Source organism: Pelophylax lessonae, assembly GCF_965119305.1.
Source record: "Pelophylax lessonae genome assembly, chromosome: 8".
Lineage (NCBI taxonomy): Eukaryota > Metazoa > Chordata > Amphibia > Anura > Ranidae > Pelophylax > Pelophylax lessonae.
Window position 1 is genome coordinate 126,099,946 of NC_138775.1, and position 13,736 is coordinate 126,113,681.

Here is a 13,736-nt window from a genome sequence, read left to right on the forward strand (position 1 = left end):
CATTAAGAACAGAAGAGGAGTTATTGCCCTTTGAGAAAATGTGTGTTTCGGAGGGGAATAAGAATAGCATCTCTAATATTTATAAAATCTTGGTGACAGAGATGGCACCGACAGTACTGCCTTTCATAGAAAAATGGGAAAGGGGAGTTGGGAATACAGAGGGGGGACTTTCACTTGGGAAAAAGTTTTAAGTTAATACATGGTTTAGCAGTAGACACGAACACAGCAGAAATTAATTATAAATGTCTCTATAGATGCTATAATACCCCAGACAAAGTCCATAATTATCAGAAAGAGAAATCAAAATATTGCTGGAGGGGATGTAGGAACAATGGCACGTATATAGTGGGATTGCCCTAAAATTAAAAAATATTGTTAGAAAGTTCTTGCTCAAATTAAGAAGGTTACAATTATTGAAGTCCCAGAAGAGCCTTGGTTTTGCTTATTTCATGGTATAAAGGGAGAATAATGGGGTGAAATGTAATTGGATGAATCTATTTTAATGTGTAATTTGTATTTTGCAAAATTAATAAACAAATTAAAAAAAAAGAAAAATCTGTTCCTATCTCTATTTCACAAATCCTGGCTCCTGAAGGAGTGATCCCAGCAAACCCAGAACAGATTACATAGTTACATAGTTAGTGAGGTTGAAAAAAGACATCAGTCCATCCAGTTCAACCTATGATGTGTGTGTGTGTTTGCTTTTAACCGTACATTGTATACCCCTGTATGTTGTGGTCTTTAAGGTGTCCATCCAATAGTTTTTTGAAACTATCAATGCTCCCTGCTGATACGACTGCTTGTGGAAGAGAATTCCACATCCTTACCGCTCTTACAGTGAAGAACCCCTTACGCACTTTAAGGTTAAACCGCCTTTCCTCAAGTTTTAGTGAGTGGCCACGTGTCTTATTGTATCTCCTTTCTCTGAATAGTTTGTTCCTTATGCTAGGGTCACCAGTACAGTATTTGTACATTGATATCATATCCCCCCTCAATCGTCTCTTCTCCAGAGAGAATAGGTTCAGTGCTTGTAGTCTTTCCTCATAGCTGATGTCCTCCATTCCCCTAATTATTTTTGTTGCCCTTCTCTGGACTTTCTCCAGTTCCAGCACATCCTTCCTGAGGACCGGTGCCCAGAACTGGACAGCATACTCCAGATGTGGCCGGACCAGAGTCTTGTAGAGTGGAAGAATAATCTCTTTATTTCTGGAGTGAATCCCCTTTTTTATACAACCCAGTATTCTGTTGGCTTTGCTTGCGGCGGCTTGGCATTGCATGCCACTGCCAAGCTTGTTGTCTACCAGTACCCCCAGGTCCCTTTCCATCCTAGACTCACCCAGAGGTTCCTTGCATGTTTTGCTGCATATTACCGAGATCTGTATTTGGCTCCCCTGACCAGAATCCGTATGAATGATTCTTTATCATTGCCTTTTCCACTCGCCAGGGGGACCAGGCAGGGTTGTCCCCTATCACCTGGTTTGTTTGCCCTGGCGATGGAACCCATGGCAGTCCTTATAAGAGCTTTGGATTCGGTCAGGGGAATTGGTGTCGGGGTGCTGGAGGAAAAGGTATTTTTGCATGCCGATGACGCGCTCCTTTTCCCTTCAGGATGTCGGTTCATCACTGCCTGCTGCACTATTATTGATGTTTTTGGCTCTTATTCAGGAATTAAGATTACTTGGGACAAGTCCCTTTTTGTTTCCACTCCATCCAGCCCATCCTAAACCACCATCTGGGACCCTACTACACTGGGTTATGGAGTTTTAATTTCTGGGTATAAGGATCGGCGGGGAGCTGTCAACCTACTATAATTTGAATCTGGTGCCGTTGGTACAGCGCTTAACTCCAAAATAAATGGCTTGGCGTTCTCTCCCTCTTACGCCAGTGGGCAGGGTTAACTTAATCAAGATGGTGTACCTACCTAAATTTTGTATTTTTTCCATCAATACCCTACTCCCCTGAAAAAATCGTTATTTACCAAGGTGAATAGTGCTTTCAACCAGTTTGTGTTCGCTCCAAATGCCTCTTGGACTGGGGGGGCTGTCTCTACCAAACCTTCAGCTCTATTATTGGGCAGCTGTGTTGGTCACAGTCAGATGGAAGTTCTCACAACCTAGAGACAATTCTGCTGTGACCCTGGAGGCAGCAAATTGTGAGTTCTTACTCCACGCTCAGTAACCTAGTTTCAGCTCACCCAGAGATTACTATTTTGATAAGAAAGACCGTGGTTATCTGGAATCAAGCTAAGTATCGTAGCCCGGAGTCTTTCTCTCCCCACCTCCACCTGTGGGGGAACCCCTCTCTTCCCCATCTACACAGCATCCCAGGTCCCAGTGTGTGAGGGGGAGTGATAGGCCATAAACACATAGTGATAGAGAATCGCCTGTGGATGTTTCCTGACCTGAAAGCCGCTTTTCATTTGCCTAATTGTATGCTTTTTAGGTATCACCAACTGCGCCATGCATTTAGTCAACAGTTTCCATCCCGTATCACCCTAGAATCAGACGCGATCAAAAAGCTGTTAACGTCTAGTTTGCTGGCCTATTCGACAAATGTGGATCGAGTTTATCAGAAGAGGGTGGTTAATATCGCTGACTAAGCGGTGGATGACTGGGAAGATTGTCTGTTTGGGTTCCTATGTAAACTCTACGATCTCGTCCAGAGATCATAGAGGTCAGAGGTTTATTCAACTAAAATTTTTGCATAGGGTGTACTATACCCCTCAGCGCTATGCGGCCATATACTCTTCTGCATCTTCGGCTTGTCCTCGTTACCAGGCTCCAGAGGCATCCTTCTTTCATATGGTCTGGATGTGTCCTCAAGTTCAGTTATTTCGGAACCAAGTAATCTCCGATATCAACTCTTGGATTGGATCCCAAAACCTGACTGCTAAACATCTTTATTGACCTCCATGTGAGTAGGTATGTCAAGATTTTAACTGGTTACGCCTCCTTCTATGCACACATGGAGCTACTTTTATCTTGGAAGTCTGCCCACCCTCCCAAGATTGATGCTTGGCATGCTACTCTGAAAAGGGTTTCACCTATGTGTAAAATGAGTTACCCGACTCGCAACTGCCCAGGGAAACAAAATTTGGTCAGCTTGGATAGACTCCCTAGGCCAAGATGAAGTTCACTAAATACAGCGTTAGGATGACAATATGTAGGACAGCTCTTATGGGATTATTTGCTGCTGACTCTTGGTGGGTAGCCCCTTCCTTTCCCCTGCTTCCATCCTCTTTTCCTGTATGTGTATCCCCCCCCACACCCCACCACTAATGGGTTACTGCAAACACCTAGGGAACATTGTCCTAAGGGCTTTATACTAATGTGCTGGCAGACAATTTTTGTAGAACTTGTGACTTTGAATATACCCTATACCTTTTCTTAATGACAACCATGTACCATTTTTCTGTTAAAAAAACGCTCTAACCCTTATAAAAGCGGATATGTGGCAGCATAGTTTTTGCTAAAAACGCTACAGCTAAAAAAAATACAGAAAAATGCTGCAAAACTCATTCTACAGCATGGCTTTCTACTGCTAACACTATTGGCATTTTTATAACGTCTAGTGTGCATGAGGCCTTATAGGTATTGGTATATGCTGGTTTAATTAGTTACTCTGCTCCCTACTATTTTGATTAGATAACTGGTTAATTTCCCAGGAAGGGAATCCCGTCTGTTCACAGAGGCCCTGTCCTGGGTGGAGGCACTGCCCACTCTTTCACTAAGCGAAGGTTCTGGTCATTTTTATTTTCCTACAGGTTTAGCGCAATATCTTGCTTGTCATAACCCCCCCCCTCCAAAAGGGGGCAACATCAATACAACAGAACCAACATTTAAAACTATATATCCTTACTTCAGCTGCTTTCCCATTGTAGAGACGAAAATGATTGCACGCTTTCAGGTTAAGGGCAATAGTGCTGTCAGGAACTTGTTGCAAATACACCGCAAGGACTTCCTGTGACACATCATAATAATCAAGTTTATAGTAACAAAGAGCCACGTAGACATTCAAAGCAAGAAAATCCCTGCAGATTGAAAAATAAACAATTCAGTTAATTAGAATATATGTCTAAATTGATAAAAAATAATAATAATAATTTCTGATAATGATCATTGTAATAACAAAAAAAAACAACTAAAAGCAGAAGCAAAAGATGGCACGTGAACTATCTGCAAAGTATATTCCCATAGGCAATACGTTTAATAGGCTAAAAGTAAAACCTATGTGGCTCACAGCCAAAGTTAAAAAAGCTATAAATAAGAATATAGCTTTTAAAAAAATATAAAAATGAAGGAACACTATCATTGTTTAAATGTTACAAAGAGTATAACAGAATATGTAAAAAGGAAATCAAGGCCGCAAACATTCGAAACGTACGACAGATTGCAAAGGATAGTAAGACAAACCCTGAAAATTCTTCAAATATATTAATCATAAAAGGTCAGGTTTAAGCACGTATGCTCTTTACAAAATAATCTAGAGTGGGTGACTGGGAACAAAGAGAAGGCAAATTTATTTAATACAGGTACATCTCATAAAATTAGAATATCATCAAAAAGTTAATTTATTTCAGTAATTCGATTCAAAAAGTGAAACTCATATTTTATTTAGATGCGTTACACACAGAGTGATATATTTCAAGCATTTCTTTCTTTTAATTTTGATGATTATGGCTTACAGCTAGTGAAAACCCAAAATTCAGAATCTCAGAAAATTAGAATATTACATAAGCAATAATAAAAAATAAATTTTTAATACAGAAATGGCTTACTGAAAATCAGCCTGATTAGAGACAAAGGTGACTATTCCCATGACAGAATGTTGCTCTGCAGGTTTCTGAAATGAAACTGGGGAAAACAGGATTGCTTTGAAGAAAGCAAGGACTCTCACAAAGAAGCAAAGACAGATGGCTCCTTGATTTGAGTGCACAAACCTGGGACTGTACAAGTCAAAGTATTATTATTATATTATTATATATATATATATATATATATATATATATATATATATATATATAGGTAGTGAGGCTGAAAAAAGACACCAGTCCATCAAGTTCAACCTATGATGTGTGTGTGTGTGTACGTCAATAGTACATTGTATACCCCTGTATGTTGTGGTCGTTAGGTGCCCATCTAATAGTTTTTTCTAACTATGGATGCTCCCTGCTGATACCACTGCTTATGGAAGAGAATTCCACATCCTTACCGCTTGACAGTAAAGAACCCTTTACGCAGTTTAAGGTTAAAGCGCTTCTCCTCTAATTTTAGTGAATGGTCGCGTGCCTTTTTAAATTGCCTTTCACTGAAAAGTTTGTTTCCTATGCTAGGGTAGCCAGTATGGTATTTGTACATTGATATCACATCCCCCCTCAAGTGTCTCCGCTCCAGTGAGAATACATTCAATGCTTGTAGTATTTCCTCAAAGCTGAAGTCCTCCAGTCCCTTTATTAGCTTTGTTCCCCTTTTCTGGACTCTCTCCAGTTCCAGCACATCCTTCCTGAGGACTGGTGCCCAGAACTGGAAGGCATACTCAAAATGCGGCCGGACTAAAGTCTGGTAGAGTGGGAGAATGATCCTCTTATCTCTGGAGTGAATCCCCTTTTTAATACATTCTAGTATTCTGTTGGCTTTGCTTGCAGCAGCTAGGTATTGCATGCCATTGCTGAGCTTGTCATCTACTAGGAGCCCCAGGTCCTTTTCCATCCTAGATTCCCCAAGAGGTTCTCCCCCAAGAGAGTAACTTGTGTTCGTATTTTTGGCACCCAAATGCATTACCTTACGTTTTCCAACATTAAAACTCATTTGCCATGTAGTTGTCCACCCCATTATTTTGTTCAGGTCTTCTTGTAAGGTTTCCACATCCTGCGTAGAAGTTATTGCCTTGCTCAACTTAGTATCGTCTGCAAATACTGATATTGAGCTGTTTATCCCATCCTTTATAAATGAATTAAACAGGATTGGTCCCAAGGAAGGTCCTTGGGGTACCCCAATTTCCACACCAGACCATTCTGAGTACTCGCCATTTATCACCATCCTTTGCACTCACCCCTGAAGCCAGTTTTCAATCAAGGTACTCACCCTATGGTCCATACCTACGTACCTTAGTTTGTACAGTAAACATTTGTGGGGAACTGTATCAAATGCCTTTGCAAAATCCAGATACACCACATCTACAGGCCTTCCTTAGTCTAGATGGCAGCTCACTCATTCATAGAAGGTTAATAGATTGGTCTGCCAAGAAAAATTCTTCATGAATCCATGCTGAATACTACTAATGATACTGTTTTCGTTACTAAAATCCCCTCCAATAGCTTGCATACTATTGATGTTAGGCTAACCGGCCTGTAGTTCCTAGGGATATATCTTGCCCCTTTAAATATTGGTGCCACACTGGCTTTTCTCCAATCAGCTGGTACCATTCCACAGTCAGTAAACTGTCCATAAAAAATTAGGAACACTGGTCTGTCCTTTGCAGCCAAATTCCATTCAGCATCCTTTATGGGGCCCAAATGTTCTGGTCTAACTTTTTTACTATTAATATACTTAAAGAATTTTTTGAGATTTATTTTACTCTCTATGTGCCTTTGGTGTTCTATCTTAGCCGCCTTGATTGCGCTCTTACATTTCTCATTGGATTCTTTGTAATGTTGGAATGCTGACAATGGATGGATTCATAATGGTTTCAGCATTGATGTCGCACCACTACTTCAAATTAAATCTCTCTAAAACTGAGCTGGTAATACCCCCCTTCCCCCGCCCCCCTACATGACTTTTCCATCAAAATCAGGAAAACGACCATCAATCCCTCCCCTTATGCCAGGTTACTGGGTGGAGAAAAAGAGAACACAGCACCTTCTAAGTGCAGGAGAATAGTCATTTTAATGGAGATATAAAAAAAAAAAACTTACTCACAAGGGTAAGCTTAGTAAGAGCATTAAGTGTGTGTGTGTGTGTGGGGGGGGGGGGTGTCCAGCACCATGATCCTGGGGGTCCTAAGTGGCGGTAACCCCACTGATTCCTTGGTGGTTGCACGGTTTCCCGATCCGTGGAACGTGTGGGGAGTCAACACAGGCAGATTGTGACGTCACTTCCTAGTCGCCATGTGTAGATATGAATGGCGACGCGTTGCGGAGCATGCACTCCTTCTTCAGGCCATGTAGGAGTAGGGCTTTTATGCCCATAGACTGGGGTTGGTTCTACAGTGGCCCGGCAGAGCCAAAAAATCTTTAAATGCATTGTGGTCGTGGTGGAAAGGAGTAGAGCACAACAATGAACACAAATACAAAAACAATGTATGCAATAGACAGGATGGGGAGTGTGGTTTTACACAAGACTGTGAGAGCCGTGGGGGCCAATGTTTGTGATAGTAAATTTATGCTATTGGTGGTAAAGTAGGAGTATATGCGTGTAATGAAACCACTAAAATGAAAAAATGGAACATAAGGAATAGATGAAAATAAATGTAGAAATAAATAAGGCGTGAATATAAATTGACACGTAGAGAAGTGGGAAAAATTCAATATGAAAAGATAAAAAAAAAAAAAATTATATACAGTATCTCACCAAAGCGAGTACATCCCTCACATTTTTGTAAATATTTTATTATATCTTTTCATGTGACAACACTGAAGAAATGACACTTTGCTACAATGTAGTGAGTGTACAACTTGTATAACAGTGCAAATTTGCTGTCCCCTCAAAATAACTCAACACACAGTCATTAATGTCTAAACCGCTGGCAACAAAAGTGAGTACACCCCTAAGTGAAAATGGACACATTGGGCCCAATTAGCCATTTATCCTCCCCGATGTCATGGGACTCATAAGCGTTACAAGGTCTCAGGTATGAATGGGGAGCAGGTGTGTTAAATTTGGTGTTATCGCTCTCACTCTCTCATACTGGTCACTGGAAGTTCAACATGACAACTCATGGCAAGGAACTCTCTGAGGATCTGAAATAAAAGAATTGTTGCTCTACATAAAGATGGCCTAGGCTATAAGAAGATTGCCAAGACCCTGAAACTGAGCTGCGGCACGACGGCCAAGACCATACAGCGGTTTAACAGGACAGGTTTCACTCAGAACAGGCCTCACCGTGGTCAACCAAAGAAGTTGAGAGCACGTGCTCAGTGCCATATCCAGAGTTTGTCTTTGGGAAATAGAGGTATGAGTGCTGCCAGCATTGCTGCAGAGGTTAAAGGAGTGGGGGTTCAGCCTGTCAGTGTTCAGACCATATGCATCACACTGCATCAAATTGGTCTGCATGGCTGTAATCCCAGAAGGAATCCTCTTCTAAAGATGATGCACAAGAAAGCCCACAAACAGTTTGCTGAAGACAAGCAGACTAAGGACATGGATTACTGGAACCATATCCTGTGGTCTAATTAGACCAAGATAAACTTATTTGGTTCAGACAGTGTCAAGCATGTGTGGCAGCAACAAGTTGAGGAGTACAAAGACAAGTGTGTCTAGCCTACAGTCAAACATTGTGGCAGGAGTGTCATGGTCTGGGGCTGCATGAGTGCTGCCGGCACTGGGGAGCTACAGTTCATTGAGGGAACCATAAATGCCAACATGTACTGTGACATACTGAAGCAGAGCATGATCCTTTCCTATCGGAGACTGGGCCCCAGGGCAGTATTCCAACATGATAATGACCCCAAACATGCCTCCAAGACGACCACTGCCTTGCTAAATAAGCCGAGGGTAAAGGTGATGGATTGGCCAAGCATGTCTCCAGACCTAAACCCTATTGAACATCTGTGGGGCATCCTCAAACAGAAGGTGGAGGAGCACAAGGTCGCTAAAATCCACAATCTCTAGGTTTGAGAGGCTGATGAAGACTCCTCTGACCCTGACTCCCCAGAAGTGGACACTTCAGCTTGACCTTCCATAGAGTCATCATCAGTTACTTCTTCCACATCCTCTACCCTATCCTGAACTGATTCAGGGGGTGGCTCAGGTGAGGGGGATCTATCATGTTTCCTCCCTCCTTGTGATGCTGAAATCATGCCAGCAATCTTACCCTCACAAGGCTGGCTAATGCTGATGCCAAATCGTCCTTAGTGATGTAGGGTGCAGCAGAAGCACCTGGAGTAGCTACTATGCCTGACAATCATAATGGCTCAGATTGGCTAGTCGCCTCTGGCGCTTAAGGGGGAGTAGACACAGAGGAAGCACGGCAAAGACCTTCAAGGCCTGACAGTGGCATCACAGTGCCCCTTCTAACTGTGCCCCCCCAGCCCTATTTCGGGCAGATATTGCTTTATAACAAGACAAACTTGAGGTACAAACTTCAGTGTACTCAAAGCTTGTGACAAGCTTTTACAGCTTATCACAAACAGCACTGATTTTTCAAAAGATACAGGACCTGTTTTGTAACATACACCCAAAGTGACTCATGCAACCCAGCTGCTGCTGCTCTGTGTCCCCTTCAGCCTCTGACAGAGGCTAGCGTGTTGGAAACAGTTCCTTATAAATCACGCCTATTTATGCTGTATTGTGCATGCGCGACGTGCTACGTAGCATCCACGTGCACACCAATCGCATTTAAACATGCCCTCCATGCGGCGTATGCCCGCTTTAAAAGACGTAGGTTTGCGAGCACGTGCGTGAATGGGACTTCGCCACAGACACGCTATCGAGGAAGGAAACGAACACGCAGGCGAAAACAACAACATGGGGTGAGGGCAGCTTAGGCTGAATTTGGTTTGCCACAGCTGATACCTTTCAGGTGATCAGCCCAGGGTGAAAACATTGAGTCAAACAAATAAGCAAAGAAATAATGTTTAAACAATCTTTGCATCAATCCCACAACTGCACAAGCTCATATTATCACTATTGGCACATTTAATCCCTGAGGAAAAGGCAGAGGTTTTAACAAGATGTATTTTGCATAGCTTAGCACCCATAGTCTTATGCAGAGACCCACATGGCACTCAGTCTCTTATCTTTTAAAGGGAACAGTGCATACAATATTTACATTTGCTGTATGTGTAAATATTTTAATTGGACTTACCAGTCCTGCCACAGAATTCTGTTTGAAACAGGAATCCAATCTTCACCCATCACGGTGAGCTTTGTCTTGTCGACCTTCAAGGACTGGGTCCCCTTGTTTTAGAGGGGCCACAGCCTTGGAACTGTAGAGCTCCCTACACAGAGCGCTTTTGGGGTTTGATATTACAGAGGGTCCGGTTCCCAGGGTCCAGTGCCTAAAAAGGACAACATTACAGGCAAAACCTCGTAACTGCTTCCGGAGGCTCAGGTACCATCTTTTTAGTCTACTGACTTTTATAGATGGATCCGATAGCTAACCTCTTAGATTTAGTGATCTTTGATTGGGGTATGTGTCATAATCTTCTTTCTTCTTCTTTGAAGAATATGTGGAGAGACTCTCCACTGTGACCAACCCCTTTAGACACTGGTGAAAAAACTGAGGTACTTCCTGTGTGGTAGGGGTTATATAGGGGGACATCCTTTCTGATTGGTTGCCACTGTTCTTCACCTGTAGATGGCTATATAACCCATATGTTATGATTTATTGCTCTGTGTCCCGTGATGTACAAAAAGAAAATACGTTTTCATTCAACATTTTCCAAAAACTTGTGGCAAAAAAAAATTATGTTCAAAAGACTCACAATGCCTCATAGAATATATGTTGGGGTGTCTGCTTCCCAAAATAGGGTCATTTGGTGGGTAATTTAATTGTCCTGTTGCTCCAGGGTGTTCAAAAATTTGATAGGTCATCAGGAATTAATATATGTAATTTATGCTCCTAGAACTCCTGACGTTGCTCCCTGCATGTTTGACATCTCTTAGTGGCCAGGCTGTGTAAAAGTCTCACACATGTGGTATCGCCATACTTAGGATGAGTACCAAAATGTATTTTGGGGTGCAAATATTGTGTGTGAGAAATAACTTAATATGACAATTTTGTGTAAAAAAAAAAAATAAATAAATAATAATTTCTTAATTTTCCCAAGAATTGTGGGAAAAAAATACAACTTCAAAAAACTCAATATGCCTCTTACCAAATACTTTGGACTGTCTACTTTCCAAAAAGGGGTAATTTTGTTTTTTTTTTTTGTACTGTCCTGACCTTTCAGGGCCTCAAGAAACTAAATAGGCCATCAGGTGTGATTAGGTGTGATCAATTTTAAATGATAGGCACCACAGCTTGTAGACTCTATAACTTTTACACAGACTTAGGCTGGCCATACACTATACAATTTTCTTGTTCAACTTTCCTTTAGATTTACCAAAACCATATAATATAAGTTCAAACCTAAACACTTTCAATTTGTATGCAGTCAGGCAGGCCATTGCACTACATAGTTGAAGGTAAATCTAAAGGAAATTGAATAGGAAAATTGTATAATGTATGGCCAGCCTAAAGCTGGATACACACTATACAACTTTTGTTGTTCGATTTCCTTTAGATTTACCTTCAACTATGTAGTGTGAAGGCCTGCCTGATTGCATACAAATTGAAAGTGTTTAGATTTGACCTTCTATTATATGGTTTTGGTAAATCTAAAGGAAAAAATCTAAAGACAATTGTATAGTGTGTGTATGGCCCTTTAGTAATATCCTCCAATTTGGGTTATTTTTTTACCAAAGATATGTAGCAGTATAAAATTTGGAACAAAAATTAGTTATTTGCATAATTTTACAATAGAAGCTAAAAATTAGTTGTTTTACAGTATCAACTTTCATCAAGCTGGTTTAAAAATTCACTGAAATTGATTGCAGCAAAGGACGTTCTGGGGAGATAGAACTGTGATTTTAAAAAATGGCATTGAATGAGTGAAAAGTGTAGTTCTTTTTTTGCATATGACAAATTCAGGAAACAAGCCTTCCAAATATTTAGCTATCCATAAAATAAAATGGCACCTTTTTTTGCATACTGTACCTGTTCTCTAGCAATATCCTCTTGTATATATCTATCGCCTCCTGATAGTGTGACCTCATATAATGGATGGATGCAAGGCTGAGTTGATCTTCAATGATGTCTTGTAAGTTCTGATGAAAGACCATGAGTCTTTTTTCATCATTGAACTGTTTTAGGATACAAAAAAAAAAAAAATCTTAGAGTTACAACAGAAACACTACTACTGTAAGTGCATTTGGAAATTCAACAATGCAAAATAAATCTATGTAAAAGTATTGAAGTTGTACAGTTATATATGGTATGTGCCAGTTTACTTTGCCATGAGGTGCCTTGTTGACCCCTATGAGAGAGTGAAAGCGATAACACCAAATTTAACCCACCTACTGTCCATTCACACCTGAGACCTTGTAGCACTCACGAGTCACATGACACCGGGGAGGGAAAATGGCTAATTGGGCCCAATTTGGACATTTTCACTTAGGGGTGTACTCACTTTTGTTGCAGTTTAGACATTAATGGCTGTGTGTTGAGTTATTTTGAGGGGGACAGCAAATTTACATTGTTATACAAGCTGTACACTCACTACTTTACATTTTAGCAAAGTGTAATTTCTTCATGAAAAGATATAATAAAATATTTTTGTAACACTGAGCGCTCAGGTCCCTGCTTCTGGACCGGAGCGCTCGCGGCGTTCGTTCCAGATCCACTCACCTGTGCCCGCTCCGGCTCCCTCCTCCGCTCCCCGCTTACCGTGGTTCCCTGCGCGCGCCGGTTGTTTGAAATTTAAGGGGCCTGTGCACCAGTAATTGGTGCCTGGTCCAAACCTCCCTTCCTGTTTCCTGTGACCTGTTTCCTGTGACCTGTTTCCTGTTTCTTATATAAACCCACTCCCCCTTCCTGTCCTTGCCGGATCTTGTTGCCTTAGTGCCCTGATAAAGCGATTTGTGTTTTGCCCAGCCTGTGTATCTGACCTTCTGCCGTTGCCTCTGACTTCGAACCTTTGCCGCCTGCCCTGACCTTCTGCTACGTCTGACCTTGCCTTTGCCTTGTCCTACTGTACCACGCCTGTCTCAGCTGTCATTGAGGTTGAGCCGTTACCGGGGGACACTACCTGGTTGCTACCGCCGCAGCAAGTCCATCCCGCCTTGCGGCGGGCTCTGGTGAAAACCGGTAGCAACTTAGAACCGGTCCTCTAGTACGGTCCACGCCAATCCCTCACTGACACAGAGGATCCACCCCTAGTGCCTTCACCTGCCGCCAGTCCGGACCCTGACAGTAGATCCGGCAATGGATCCCGCTGATGTGCCGCTGCCTAGACTCGCTGACCTCACTACCGTGGTTGCCCAGCAGATTGCCCAACAAGGACAACAACTGTCGCAGTTGACCGCCATGATTCAACAGCTTCTGCCTCCACAGCCAGCTTCTGCATCTCCTCCTCCCCGAGCTGCCGCTGCTACCACTAGAGTCCGCCTGTCTCTCCCGGACAAGTTTGATGGGGACTCTAAGATGTGCCGGGGATTCTTGTCCCAATGTTCCCTGCACCTGGAGATGTTGTCAGACCAGTTTCCCACAGAACGGTCTAAGGTGGCGTTCGTGGTCAGTTTACTATCTGGGAAGGCCTTGGCCTGGGCCACGCTGCTCTGGAACCGCAACGATCCTGCCACTGCCTCCGTCCAGTCCTTCGTTTCTGAAGTCCGCAGTGTCTTCGAGGAACCTGCCCGTGCCTCATGACCATAGGGGTTCTCCACCAAGAGACGATTGATTTTTTTGTTCTGCCTAACTGCACTTCTGACATCCTTCTTGGCTTGCCTTGGCTCCAGCGCCACTCTCCTACCCTCGAC

General features: G+C 42.4%; 1 protein-coding gene across 2 annotated transcripts in view; it reads right to left on the reverse strand.

Annotated features, from left to right (window-relative positions):
• The window catches only part of IFT56 (intraflagellar transport 56), a gene marked incomplete at its 5' end in the record, with an annotated part of 385,523 nt that overhangs the window by 252,013 nt on the left and 119,774 nt on the right, over positions 1 to 13,736 (reverse strand). For both annotated transcript variants that reach the window (XM_082266190.1, XM_082266189.1), the window contains 2 exons: positions 3,859 to 4,030; positions 11,917 to 12,062. In XM_082266190.1, coding sequence (XP_082122316.1) covers positions 3,859 to 4,030; positions 11,917 to 12,062 — 318 coding nt within the window. The remainder of the gene's footprint in view (positions 1 to 3,858; positions 4,031 to 11,916; positions 12,063 to 13,736) is intronic.